At 38.4% G+C, this 14222-nt stretch overlaps 1 protein-coding gene across 1 annotated transcript in view; it reads right to left on the bottom strand.

Moving 5' to 3' along the window:
* NT5DC1 (5'-nucleotidase domain containing 1) overlaps positions 1-14222 on the bottom strand; it is a 149712-nt gene that overhangs the window by 40966 nt on the left and 94524 nt on the right. The window contains exons 7-8 of the mRNA XM_030037834.2: positions 9428-9602; positions 4285-4382 (exon numbers count right to left, since the gene is read on the bottom strand). Of these exons, the coding sequence (XP_029893694.1) occupies positions 4285-4382; positions 9428-9602 (273 nt within the window). The remainder of the gene's footprint in view (positions 1-4284; positions 4383-9427; positions 9603-14222) is intronic.

Here is a 14222-nt window from a genome sequence, read left to right as displayed (position 1 = left end):
AATAAATGTAGCTGTTCTAAAACCTGGAAAGATACATATAAAGTGTTCCTCCATTCGACAGAACGGTACTTTGAAAGAAAATTATGCAAATTAAATAATTAATTTTTGTGCTTTTCAGTACCCCCATTCAATAAAAAGCAGTCACATGAATCTTTTAAGATTTCAAACAGTGTTTTGGTTGCTTTAAATGATGCATGTCTTGAAACTCAAATGAAGCAGTGATGAACTTTTAATTGTGCAATTAAAATAATTTTTCATGGTTTCTAAATGGATTAGTTCTAAAATTACTTTACTGAAAAAACATTTCTGCAGAGCAGTTATCCAATATCACATTTCTAGACAATGCCTCCTTTGTCATCTTGTCCTATTTCTTATCCTCCTTCAAATGTTTACTGAACATAGTCGCCTTGTATTGGGTTTGTGTGGCAAGGTTTTGGTAGCAGGGGGGCTGCAGGGGTGGCTTCTGTGAGAAGCTGCTGGAAGCTTCCCCCATGTCCGACAGAGCCAATGCCAGCCGGCTCCGAGACGGACCCGCTGCTGGCCAAGGCTGAGCCCATCAGTGATGGTGGTAGTGCCTCTGGGAGAACAGATCTCAGAAGGGGGAAAAAAACTGCACAATTGCAGCCGGAGAGAGGAGTGAGAACATGTGAGAGCACCAGCCCTGCAGACCCCCAGGTCGGTGCAGAAGGAGGGGAGGAGATGCTCCAGGCGCCGGAGCAGAGATTCCCCTGCAGCCCGTGGTGATGAAGACCATGGTGAGGCAGGCTGTCCCCCTGCAGCCCAGGGAGGTCCACGGGGGAGCAGATCTCCACCTGCAGCCCGGGGAGGACCCCACGCCGGAGCAGGGGGATGCCCGAAGGAGGCTGTGACCCCGTGGGAAGCCCGCGCTGGAGCAGGCTCCTGGCAGGACCTGTGGCCCCGTGGAGAGAGGAGCCCACGCTGGAGCGGGTTTTCTGGCAGGACTTGTGACCCCGTGGGGGACCCACGCTGGAGCAGTCTGTGCCTGGAGGACTGCAGCCCGTGGAAGGGACCCACGCTGGAGCAGTTCATGAAGAACTGCAACCCGTGGGAAGGACCCACGTTGGAGAAGTTCATGGAGGACTGTCTCCCGTGGGAGGGACCCCACGCTGGAGCAGGGGAAGAGTGTGAGAAATCCTGCCCCTGAGGAGGAAGGAGCGGCAGAGACAACGTGTGATGAACTGATGGCAACCCCCATTCCCCGTCCCCCTGCGCCACTGAAGGGGGAGGAGGTAGAGAAAATCGGGAGTGATGCTGTGCCTGGGAAGAAGGGAGGGGTGGGGGGAAGGTGTTTTAAGATTTGGTTTTATTTCTCATTACCCTACTGTGATTTGATAGGTAATAAATTAAATTAATTTTTTTTCCCAGGTTGAGTCTGTTTTGCCCGTGACAGTAATTGGTGAGTGATCTCTCCCTGTCCTTATCTCGACCCATGAGCCTTTCATTATATTTTCTCTCCCCTGTCCAGCTGGGGAGGGGAGTGATAGAGTGGCTTTGGTGGGCACCTGCCCTCCAGCCAGGGTCAACCCACCACACGCCTTTTTGAAATTATTCACTGAGAAGAATTTATCCTTCTCTGTAGTAAACTTCAAAACCTTTCCCTTAGTAAATCTGCAGCAAAAATCCTGTTATATGTAACTAAAATTTAGCTCCAGTACACAATGCAACACTTGGGGTGTTTGAAATTAAGAACACATTCCATATTTTGTGCCTTAAGTCCATTTATAACACAATTCCTTTGGAATAGAAGGGAATATGGTATTATTGGGAATTTATTGTAATTTGGACCCATTGATGGGTGGAAGAACATGGCTGAAACTCAGCCCTGGAGAAATGGGTAGGATTGATAAGGAGTTACTTCAGTTCATTTTCTGCAACAAATTTCTTCACAGAACAAGATTTGTATCACTTACTGTATCTTTTTTCCCTAAATTACACTAACAAAAGTTTACTCTTTGTGATTTAAGAAAATATTTACTGTGATGTCCACCTCTACTTTTTTTCCTATTTCAAAGCAAAAATAAGGAAATTTTGTCTCCCTGATATATTATGTCCAGTGGTCTCAGAGAAGAGAGGGTCTGAAGCACAGTGGCTAAACTCTTCTTCTGCCTGGTCCATAGTGGCAAAAGGAAGACAGAAACTAGAAACTGAAATTCTGAAATTTCAGTGGTTGTGCTATGAAAGAAAGCCTTAAAAAAATTCTGGAAACTGGAAAACTGCCCCTCAACCCCCTGCAATGTATTAGAAGCTCCACCATATGCAGTTTCAGAAATGAGTGTGTTCCTTGGTATCTGCGGTGATTGTTTGAAACTATCAGTGCCTACCCTGAAGCTATACATTTATTGGGATGAACACAGAGGGAGGGCAGCAAAAGATACGTTATAAAAATATATTATTATTTCAGCCATTTTCTCATATAATTGCTCCTATTTTGATGGTTTAAACTTCACGTACTCTTAAACAAGCTCTTCACTACTTCAAAACATGTCTCTCAAAACCTGTCCTAAATGTATAATTCTTTGCTTTGAATGTTCTGGTTGGTCTTTCAGAAGAAACCAGTTACTGTCAATTGAATACAAATATATATATAAATATATATAAAAAATCCATTCACAGGTTAGCAGTTTCAGCAAATTATTTATCTGATGATTGCTTTAGTTACCTTTGTGTCCTTTATCTATTTAGATAGTGAGGGCTCCAGAACAGAAACTACATTTTATTCTGCATTAATAAGGTATTAATGTAATGAGTGATCAACCCTCACTTGAGCCTCTTTGCAATGCCAAAATATAAAATGAATGAAAACCAGTTAAGTCAGTAAGAGGACTCCAGGGAATGCTGTTCCTGTTTGAACACATGAGAAAGAAACAAGCTTCATGGAAATTGGTACTTACAATCTATAAGGTGATTAAGCTAATGCTACACTATTTCTCAATGCAGACAGTAATTTCAAGTCTTGTCCCTCTGTTCTGCCCTTGTTTGCACAAAAAAACCTTGTCAAAATATCTTTGAGCTTTTTGGCTGTCTGTTAAATTTACTGAAACTGGCCAATAGGTTCCAAAGTTGCTGGCTGGATTACTGACAGAGGGACACAGCAGGATTTCCTTAGGAAGTCAGGCTAATCAGATTGTTTAAAAAAATATCCAAAGTGAATTACATTTTATTTTCAATCTGCATTATATGAATCTAAATAAAATGCTTGCAGAACTGTGCCTGTTTCACCCTTTAAGTTTTTGGCCCCCCCCCCCCCCCCCAATAGTTTCAGTTTCCCTTCTGAGCTTATTTTTTCTCAAATTGTCAACTTGGCAGTTTCCTATTTGAACTAATCCTTTAAAAATCACATTTAAGATATTTCTTACTTACTTTCCTATATAAATATGTGAAACATTAAAATGCAGTTTCAATATACATTTCCACTGCTCATTTTAGTTTTACTGTAAAAGTTCCACAGGCAAAATTTCTTTTGGGCTGGAACAGCTGACCTTCCTGTCATAAAATGCTAAAATATAGTTCAATATATGCTGACTTATGCTATTTTGGATATAAGATTAATTTTCAGGTAACACTTAATCATAAAGGTATTTACCAAAATATGGAAAAATGAACTGTCTTCAGCCATGTTACTGTTGTTATTTGTAGTTCAATGAACACTGTTCCTATAAACCTCTTTTGTTACAACCTTAATTACCTAATGGACAACATTGCCAAACATTTCAGATTGTTTTAATTAAATTAAGTGGGTACAGAGGCACTTCCTTTTCACCTACTCTGTGATTATTTAGCCAAAGTACACACATTTAATACTGTTAGATTTCCACCATAAATCATTTCCTTCAGCCTTGCAATTTTATTTGTACCGTGTTTTGAATTTCCTTTAAATTCTTGAAATATTCCTGCTATGTTTTTTCCCAGAACTAAATTTCATTTTCTGTGTATGACCTTGTCAGCATAATAAAGAAAAGGATTCTTACTTTTTCATTAATGATGCAGTATCTGAGCCCTGATGCCATTTTTAATTAGTCGCAGCTCTGCCTGTTCATTGTCCTCAGTACTGTAATTCTTAATATCTCAGTGCTCCTCTGTCTTAAGAGAAATTTTTACTTATATCTCTGGAAGATTCTTGTGTAGAGCTCATGTTTCTCCCCAGTGCTAGATTTTCAAAATATGCTGTCCAGTTGTCCAGTCCTCTTACTTTTATTTCTCTTTTTTTTTTTTTTTTTTTGATAGAGGTAAGCAGATGAGAAGGTACTCATGACTGCAACTTACCAAGAGTTCGGAAGGGTCTTTGGTTTGGGGTATGGGAGAAGAAACCTGGTTTCAAAGCATTTGTGATCACAATGTCAAAATACTCTTCAAAATCGTTCCTAGAAAGTAAAGGAAATTGAATTAATTAAACTAATGAATTAGCTTAAGATGCCACTAAATACTCTTTAAGACTTAAGAAAATAGCAAACCACTTATTTAAGGGACTTTCTTCTGTCAGTTTTCTTTCCGATGCTTGTTCAGTGTCACTACTGCCCTTCTTTTCCTGAGGTTGTCAAAAGTGAGAAGAGAGCTGGCTGAGAACCCACAGTGCTGTACCTTCAGGATCACTTATTATTTGTAAAAAGATGTTCCTTGGCCCAGGGAGTTTTTAAATCTCAGGAGAACATGTAACAGATGACATATTTTAATCTCAGGTGACAACATATGCGTAGACAAGTATAGAAAGGTGTAAATGAGTGATTTTCCTTATAAAGCAGAATATATGAAGTCAAGTGATGGGGTAGGAAGTAACTGAAGACTGAAGACAGTTAAACCCAGGTGCTTATATTGTTGGTATCAATACTGTATGTACGCACAGGCCTAATGGGGGTCTAAGATGCCACCAGAGTCAACAGAGATCTAATTAACACAGCCAATTAAGTCTAAAGGGTGGTTTCACATACCCTGAAGTTGAAATGCCATTATGTTAGCTGAACTCTTCCTTCAGCCTCCACTAGCTGCTCTGACTAAATCCCTGCTGGCTACAGGGAGGTTAGACACGTGGCTCACAAATGAACACCTACCAAGGACGAGTCTTAATCTGCCAGCTGAATCCCACCACTAAATTCAGATTTTTCAAAGACCATTAGGTCCATAAGAATACAGATTGATATCTGAACTGTGGAAATCCCACCAATTTAAATGGGATTGAATGTTTCAGCATGGTATATAAGTGGGACATATTTATATTTAGGTATTTTTAGAGACCTGTATACAAGTCAGTAACATTCAAAGCCAATAGGAAAAATAGGGAATCCTGGGGAACACTCATGCCACCTGTCTTACCATGAGATGGACTATTTCTGGAGATGCCAGTTATTCCTACTCTAGCAAGGGTCTTTATTTTAAGTAATCTAACCTCACTTATTTGAGCAAGTCCAGAGGAGGGCCACGAAGATGATCAGAGGGCTGGAGCACCTCTCCTATGAAGACAGGCTGAGAGAGTTGGGGTTGTTCAGCCTGGAGAAGAGAAGGCTCTGGGGAGACCTTACTGCTGCCTTCCAGTGCCTAAAGGGGGGCTGCAGGAAAGCTGGAGAGGGACTTTTTACAAGGGCACGTAGTGATAGGACAAGGGGTAATGGCTTTACACTGAAAGAGGGAAGATTTAGAGTAGATGTAAGGAAGAAGTTCTTCCCTGTGAGGGCGGTGAGGCACTGGAACAGGTTGCCCAGAGGTTGTGGATGCCCCATCCCTGGCAGTGTTCAAGGCCAGGCTGGATGGGGCTTTGAGCAACCTGGTCTAGTGGAAGGTGTCCCTGCCCATGGCAGGGGGGGTTGGGACTAGGTCATCTTTAAGGTCCCTTCCAAATCAAACCATTCTGTGATTCTGTGATTATTACATCATCAAACTGGGAACCAGAGCAAGAAATAATAACAATAATGCCTACCTACAAGTTTTGAAGTTACTAAAGTATAAAATTAGACAAATGTTGCTTAAAAAGTGTTTTTTTTTAAATTATTGGAAAATGTAAACATTCCCCATCTATGACAAATTTTATGTTATTATAAATGTTTCATTGCTTAGGTGATTTTACTGCCTATAGCATCCAAAAAATGATGGATACTCTTGCATGGAATAAAGATGTCACAGATGGCAAGCCCAGGATGGGTACAGGCACTAAAATGCTATCAACAGTAGAGGAAGTTTACTGGAACTAAACTAGCTAACTGTGTAATTTTCAAATAATCTACAATCTCCCATGAGACTGAGATATCTTAACAAATAACTGAATGCTCTCCTTATGAGCTTATCTTCAAGCTTTTATTTTGTGCTCTAAATTACATTCCAGCCTTAACACAGAATGTCTTTAAATTTCCTTCCTCTAACGAAATTTTAGCTTTGTCTACTTTTCTCCACTTGTGACCATATGTAAACCTCTACCTTTTTAAAAGAACCAGTATCAAATATGACAATGGTGTGTTTTTAAAATTAGCTTCTGTGTGGAAGATTCCAGAAGCTGAGCAAACAGGCATGGCTCTTCTGTCCTTAGGTGAAAAGTATTGATAGAGGTAAACTTTTCAAATTAGCATACAGCGCAAATAATGCTTCCATGGGTAAGTTAAGCTTGAACTTTCCAAATAAAGCCAACACTTCAGGAGCACAACGAAGACTTGTGGGAACAGTCGTGAGTACTTTGTGTAAAAAATTTGAAACAGAACAGTTTTCACAACATTTGGTTAACTTTTTATGGAATTGTTGAAGAAAAATCTATGTTTTGTGTGAAGAGAGGTGTTATCTATGGTCTTTTTTGAATCATACTAAATCTTCTGTAAAAAGCTACTGATTTTATGAGAGCCTGTACCTTGTGTTACATTACTATGTAACATTATACATGATAAAATCCATTCCAGTTACTGCTTGTGCTTAGTATAGTGGCCTGTGGTTACAGTAAATGGCTAAGACAAAGGATAGGATGTATCTGACATAACTTTAGCCATCTAAAAATTGTATGCTGAATTCACAGCTAGTGATCTATACCACAGACAGAGCCAAGGGAGAATCATCCACATTCTTAGAAGGCAATTCATCCCACTTATTTCAGACATAATTCTATGGTACAGAATGAAATGCCAAGGATGATGCCCAGTGTCTTCTCTCCACTAACCACAGAGGGAACCAAAATGACCAGCTTCAAAAAATTCCTAGCTTTTTGATGGCTAACATTCATGAAAAGGTGAAATGACGCTCAGCTTCAGTGACTAGGTGATGACTGACTCATCTTTAGGTGTGCTCCTGCCAACACTTAAACATTCAGTTAACTGGACATGCATTCTCACGGTAGGTAAGCCTGAAAAGTCACACCATGATGTTGCTACTTGTGTGAATGAACTAGCACTTTCTTCTATAGGTTTGCACGCCTTATACACTGATCCCAGCAATATGTGTGTGCTCTGGCTGGGAAACTGTTCTCATTTTATTTCCAAATGAGATTTTCTCTTAGCCTTCCTCTGTCCTTACCAAAATGTCTTTCAGTTAAGGACTGCTTGGTCAGATGAACACAACTGGGATAGTTTGCTCTTGAAATGGTAAATTGTACACTTAAGCATGAATTTCCCAGCGCTGATTTTATGTGGACAATAATTTCTTAGCCAAAAAGGAACTCTTAAATAAAGTGCAAAAAAGTTAACAGTTACAAGGTAATGATATTAGGAGTAAGAGGCTAAAACTTCACACACATCTCCACTGTTCATCTTTATCCTTGGGTTTTTTTGATGTAATACTACACAGTTCTCAACTTCTCAGTATCATATTGATTAACTGAAAGAAGTAGGGAAAGAAATTAATGAAGGACCACATAGACATAATTCATAAGTTTTGATGTCAAGAATAAAATGCAGATAGCCTGGTCAAATTAAAGTTAAGGGTAGAGATAATACGTGTGAACCTAGACTATATTCCAGTACTGCAAAAAGCAGCATTGGTGTGTAGAGTATTATTGTCTGATGTAAGAGGCATGCAACAAACAAAAGCAATAAAATGTTTAGAATTATTTTCAGGAAAAAAAGACTTCAGTAACATCTAATGGACAGTGGAGTAGTCAGTTCTCCAGAAGATGTCTTGGAAGCCACATTGCATGAGTCACTGGAAAACATGATTGTAATAAACACTGTAGAACATTCTACACTTTTGTGGAAAGAGGGTGATCCAGTATCCTTCTAGCAGAACATCTCTTTTCTGTCTTTTGAAAGGCAACCGACCCTCTCTGCAACATTGCTTACTGTCTTCCAGCAGGATCTCTACAGCTGCCTTAAACGGCTGAAACATTATTCACCGAGGAAAAAGAAAGCCAAAATCATTTTATGTGGCCAAGAATTTAGTTTTATACCAAATTTTCAGTCAGCAAACAACTAGACAGAACTACACAAAAGAGTTAATCACAGGCATCTTACTCTTAAGAAGAATCGCATTTTGTGAGGAGGTAAGATTTTCCCCTCAAATGAGCAAGTATAATGTTCATGCAAGCAGTGAGAACTGGCACAGCTGATGCTCCATTTAGCATTTAGTCCAGCAAGTACAAAAGAGAAGTGATACTGGCAGGACTGGTTTTGGAAGGTAGCTCTGTTTTTCACCTTACCCGTGGTTTTCTTACTGCATCGCTGTATTCACTCTGCTGTTCCCTTGCATATCCAGATAGCCAAGGTCGGCTTGCATTGCCCTACTTTGTTTCTTTGATTCATTTATTAAATAGCCTCACCGTGTCACCCACCTAGCTATTTGCATCACTGATTAATTTGTTTCTAGGGGTGTAAGTGATGGTTCTGCTGAATTTCACTAAATTTGACTTGACCGGTCATGTTCTTAACATTACAGCTAAAAATAGCTGTTGTGATGAGCAACTACAATCTCAACCAATTACTAAGTGCAACAAACTACCTGTTTTATCTTTTCTGTTGTGATCTGTAAATGCACATTTCTCATGCACAACCACCTCTTGGAAAACACCATTGGCAAGAAATATTTGTAAGCTTTTAGATTTACTGCAAGGAAATGAAATATTACTACTACTTGCGCTCACCACTGGAGAAGCACAGAAAGGAAGTGGCTTGAATAAGAGAGTCTAGCAAAAACTTATGACAAAATTGGGATTCAGATGATGTACTGAGTGTTGGCTTGAAAATATTCCCTGTCATCTTCAATCCCATCATGATGCCCGGAAAAGATGCAGGATATAAGTGAGCTGTGGGTCAGATACAGCTCACAGGCTCATAGATGGACTACTTTGCCCTGAGTACCCTGTAACACGCTAGTAGAGACAGGCCCACCAGAAACCTCAGATCCAAATAATTCACAACACATCAAGAAACTCAAATTAACTTCCCTATAGCTCGGGCTTATCTCCAGTTGCTGTCTGGCAGATATAATTTGAAATGGACATTGCACTTACCCAAGAATATGTTCACACAGGAGCCTGCAATAGTCACTGTGAGAACTAGTAATTAATAGCAGAATCTTCCCAGCACTCTTCAGCTGTTTCAGCCACTTTTTTACAGACTCAGGACATGTTTGTAAATATCTGTCTGGATGATTTTTCACTTCTGGGAAATATGTCCCACAGTCTTCTGAAAAATTAAAACATAATTATGTATTATCCAATCCTGCTCACAAACCACTTAATCCACACAAAATACCCTTTTATGTGCAAACAATACAACTGTAAAAAGGCGAAGCAAAGTTTAAAATTTTCCCTGGGTTGTAACTCAATATAAACCAAACCCCAATCAAACCAAGAGGATACACTGTAGCAGAGAGAAGTTTGTATGACTTTTCTCTTTTATTATGGAATTTCCATAGTTATTTTCTTCGATGTTCTTTTGCTCATAAGAGTAAATAATAGATAAATTACAGATTATAGTCTTACACAGCAAGTAATTACTTCCTGTTGCCTTTGCTCAATTTCTGGATACTGAATTAGTGATTTTAAAATGAGTTTAATGTTTAGAAAATGGTAAGAACCTGAAAATCCCAAGAACATCTGTTCAGTTACTTCTGACACTTTAGGTTAGCATAGTCTGATCAATAACATCCTTTTTAATATTTTTGCACTTTTTACAACTATTACTTTATCTATGAAAGATTGATAAAACAAACTGGCAAAGACTCATAGGTATGTGGAATACTAGGAACAGATGCAAAAAAACCCCCAATTCCAATTCCAGCTTCAATAATGCTCTTTTTGCAGAATATAACAGCAACAGAATTTTGCAAATACACTTGGAATGTAAGATTTTAAGAAGTGTGCAATAACACTAAGTTGGCAGTAAAGGTTACCTATTCATTAAAGTCACCAATAAATATTTACCTTGTTATAACCCATAGCTGCTTTACTAAGACATCAAGTTAACATTGACGTTACCTTTTTTTATCATTCCTAAGACTACAAATTTCCTCTGTGCTCAAACCGTCTATAGCCAAGAATGTCAAGCTAATTAAAGGTCTAAAAAGAAATATAATAATTGTAGAGACAGAAATGATACCAAGTATTTGGCTCTCAGTCTGTGTGTGTTATAGTATAATGAACATCATCATAGAAGATTATTTTTCTTCCAGCATTTGTTCTATATGCAACTGTCTGTGGTCAACTTTGCTGAATGATTTAATAAATCCCAGACATTACTTAGCCTTCTGGTATGCGAGTAATGCTATTCTCTAGTTTGAAAAAATAAGATTTAAACCACTTGAACTTTAGCTATTTAATGAAAGAGAACATGTATGTTTGAAACAGTAGTATCGAAGAAAGACTGAAAGATGCTGGGTGCTAAACATAACACTATTTCATAAATTACACATTCAAACTTCTACAGATGGCAGGAAAAAAAGTCTTCCAAAAGAAGTTTTGAATTGGCTGTTATCACTCTAACTAGACAGGAGGCAAAAATGTCTTATTCTGTACTGTGACTTGACAGATTTCTTCCCTAAAGCTACAGAGTGGACTACTATGTCTGAGGACAGTCTCTCAAACAAAATCTCCCAACTCATAACCAGGTCACTATTCCTGTTCTTCATAGTATTTAGGTTAGGCTGTATAACAGTATGTACCAGAGGAATATGAGCCTGTTCCTGCAGCCAGCATTATGGGATGCCATGACATTTGCCTTGAGAGCTAGCCAAGACCAATGATTTTTTTGATTAAACGAAGCAGATTTATGAAAGCAGGTTTCCTGTAGTGTTTCCCCCCACTCTTTCCTGGGGCGTGAATATTATTTGGGATGAGCAATATAGTTTTTAGAAGCAGAAGCTGCATTATTTTTTCAGTATTATCATTAGTAATTATATTTCATATGCTATGTTATGACAATTTTTCTTCTTTGTTGTTTTGGAAAGCACACAACATTATATGAGAATGAAGGGGGACACAAACAAAGCAGGCTTGGCATTAGCTCTCACAGGTTCAAACAATTTAAAAGAAAGATGGCAAAGTTCACTTATCTATACAGTGATCTATCACTCTTTTTACCCTAAGGTAAAAAGATCTATTTTCTATGAACTTTACTGTTGGACACTCTTTGTTTTTCTTTCCTTATCAAATGCTTCCCACCCTCTGTTGACCATTCTTTGATGTGCAACTAATTTAAAGACTTTCAGTAAATTTAATCAACACTGTCTTCTTTGTCCATACTCTGTGTAGTATCTGCTATGTGATATATGTATGATATTTGGCCTTTGAGTTACATCTGTATTGGAAAAGGTCAACAACTCTGGATTCAACATATGAACTGAAAGAGAGTCTTATTCTAGTTTTCTATCCAGACCCTGAAGCCCAACTGTTAATTGCAGACAAGCAATGAATCAGTTCTTGACACTGGGATCTGAAGTTTGCCTCTGGGCTGTTTGCCATATCAGGCAGAGATACCTTAGAAGAATCCTCATTAAAGCATACTCTACTCTAATTAGGCCAACGTGGCCTGGGAAAGTAGAGTTTAACTTAATTCCTAACAGGCTATTGCATCTGGTGAAGACAATTTGGTTGAATATATACTCATACCTGTAAAGGAGTTTAACCACCAAAGCTTGCAAGATTGTATTGAAAGCCAAATAAAATAAAAGCTGAAAACCTCACTCATTATCCCAGGCCAATAGCCAGTTTTGAGGAGGACAGCAGAGCCATAGGCACCTTGTTGGCAAAAAGAGTTGTGGAAGTATTAACATGTGATGGAGAAATAGCATCATGTCAAGCCTTCACAAACAAATGGAATGATCTGACAGCGAGAAATGAAGCATTTTTTCCCAGGGTATATATTACCACTATGCCATATGCTGCAGTTTGTTTTTCTAAAGCAGGAAAGCCATAAAAATAATAAGAAAACTATTGACCAAAGAGTCAGTGAGAAATCAGAAAAGAACTAATTTTACCAGAGCCAACAGAAGAAAGGAGAAAGTGTGTTAATGGTAATAAGAATGATTTTATGCAACTGTCATAGAGCTCTGTTCTTGAAAAACAAAAAAGTAATTCTTTAGATAAACACCATTCTTGAGAAGTAAGAAATGTCTCTAGCCTGCAGTACCTTCCCGATAATGCTTATGGACCATCCAAGTTTCAAAATACTCTTAAAAATGGAACTATAAGCACGCTTTAGAGATGCTTTGTTGGTCCACAAATTCACTGTATCAAAATGGGGCACTTGTGGTCACCACCATATCTACAACTGACAGTTTGCTATGTGTACACTGCCTAAAATAAAATCTCTACATTCTTATCTCCCTGTTTTATGAATATCACTTAGCATGCACCTATATGGATATTGACACGTATTAATGTGTACCCACAAATCAGTGAAAGCAAAACAACAATAACAAAACAAATGTCCCAACTTTCACCTCAAATGTATCTCTTTATTGGTGCCAGTTATCTGTATGCATGCCAAAGCCTACACTAGTAACCTCTGGCTCTTTGGCAGTGTGAACACTTTCTCAAAATAGAAGAAAGCATGTAATCAAAAAAATGGAAACAAGAAGACCGTGACAATCAACATAACAATCAACATATTTACCCCTGTGACTGTATGAGAAAACTTAATCCAATGATGTGGAGCAGGAAAGCAAATGTCTAAGCATTTTATGCACAACATTGTAATTTATTACATGTATGTTGCCATGGAGCGAATGCAGTTTTTCAGTTTCCATTCTTGTTACTAAACAACTTGGAGTTTATCTGAAATCTCTGAAATATAGTCTGGGATAGCAAATTAGCAACTAGCCTCTGTAGGGATTTCTAATCATCTTCCAAATACACTTTAAAAAATGATTCCCTTTGCAGTCCATTAAGTATCTTTTCAGAAAAACACATTTCCTTTTTAAGCAGAAGACAGAAATATAAGCAATTAAAATGAGTTGTCTAGAACTGCCACATATTAAAGTCCTGCCAGAACCTCTTATCAGATCTACGTCCTGTTGTATTTTCAAAGCAATATAATTTCCTCTGTGTATATTATCAGAGATTGCCTTAGTGTCCAGTTTGGAGTTTGTTTTTTCTTGTCTCATCTGACATTGTAATTTGATCAAGATGTTCTTTGCATCGTCTTGCCTTACAGTTTAATTGCTTGTAATACGGCTGTGATAGCAAGTGTGATGGGAATCATGTATAGCTGGAAATGCAGAACCCCCAGACCAAACTCAGAAAGAGCCTGTACAATGCTTGCAATGACTGGCAGAAGTCCTCCAGCACAGACAATAATCCAGTTTTTATTCCAACCGCCCTCCTCTACTACAGTCGCAAAATTACTTTATTGAAGTATGCAGTTTGATGTGCTAATACAATATCTCTATTTGGGGAAAAAATAATTGTGGATTTCTCTTGTGCTCTTTATTACACCACTTCTCTTTGGCAAGGTCAGTTTACACCCCACTGGCTCTGGACTCCTTTGGACTCAATGTCTGTAAATCCCCACTACTAGGACACCGCAGTTTTCATCCCTTAACTATTACTTGGATTATAAAAAAGGCAAATGTTCAAGAGGCATGTTTCTGGCAAGGTTTCAGTCCAGAACTAAAACACAGGAACACAGTGTATTTTTTAGTATTGTCACTGCTTCTAAGGGGCACCTACTTGATTAAATTAGAAAGAATTTATCCACTATTTATACGATTTAGCTAAGCAGAGAGGTATGAGGCTAAAAAAATCCCTAGAATTCAGCAAAGAAAAATAAACTTTCAGCTGCCAATTTGTAGCTTGTATTTAGTGG

Source organism: Aquila chrysaetos, chromosome 2 (assembly GCF_900496995.4).
Source record: "Aquila chrysaetos chrysaetos chromosome 2, bAquChr1.4, whole genome shotgun sequence".
NCBI lineage: Eukaryota > Metazoa > Chordata > Aves > Accipitriformes > Accipitridae > Aquila > Aquila chrysaetos.
Note: the sequence above shows the minus strand (reverse complement) of the source record. Positions and strands in the feature narration are given on the sequence as shown.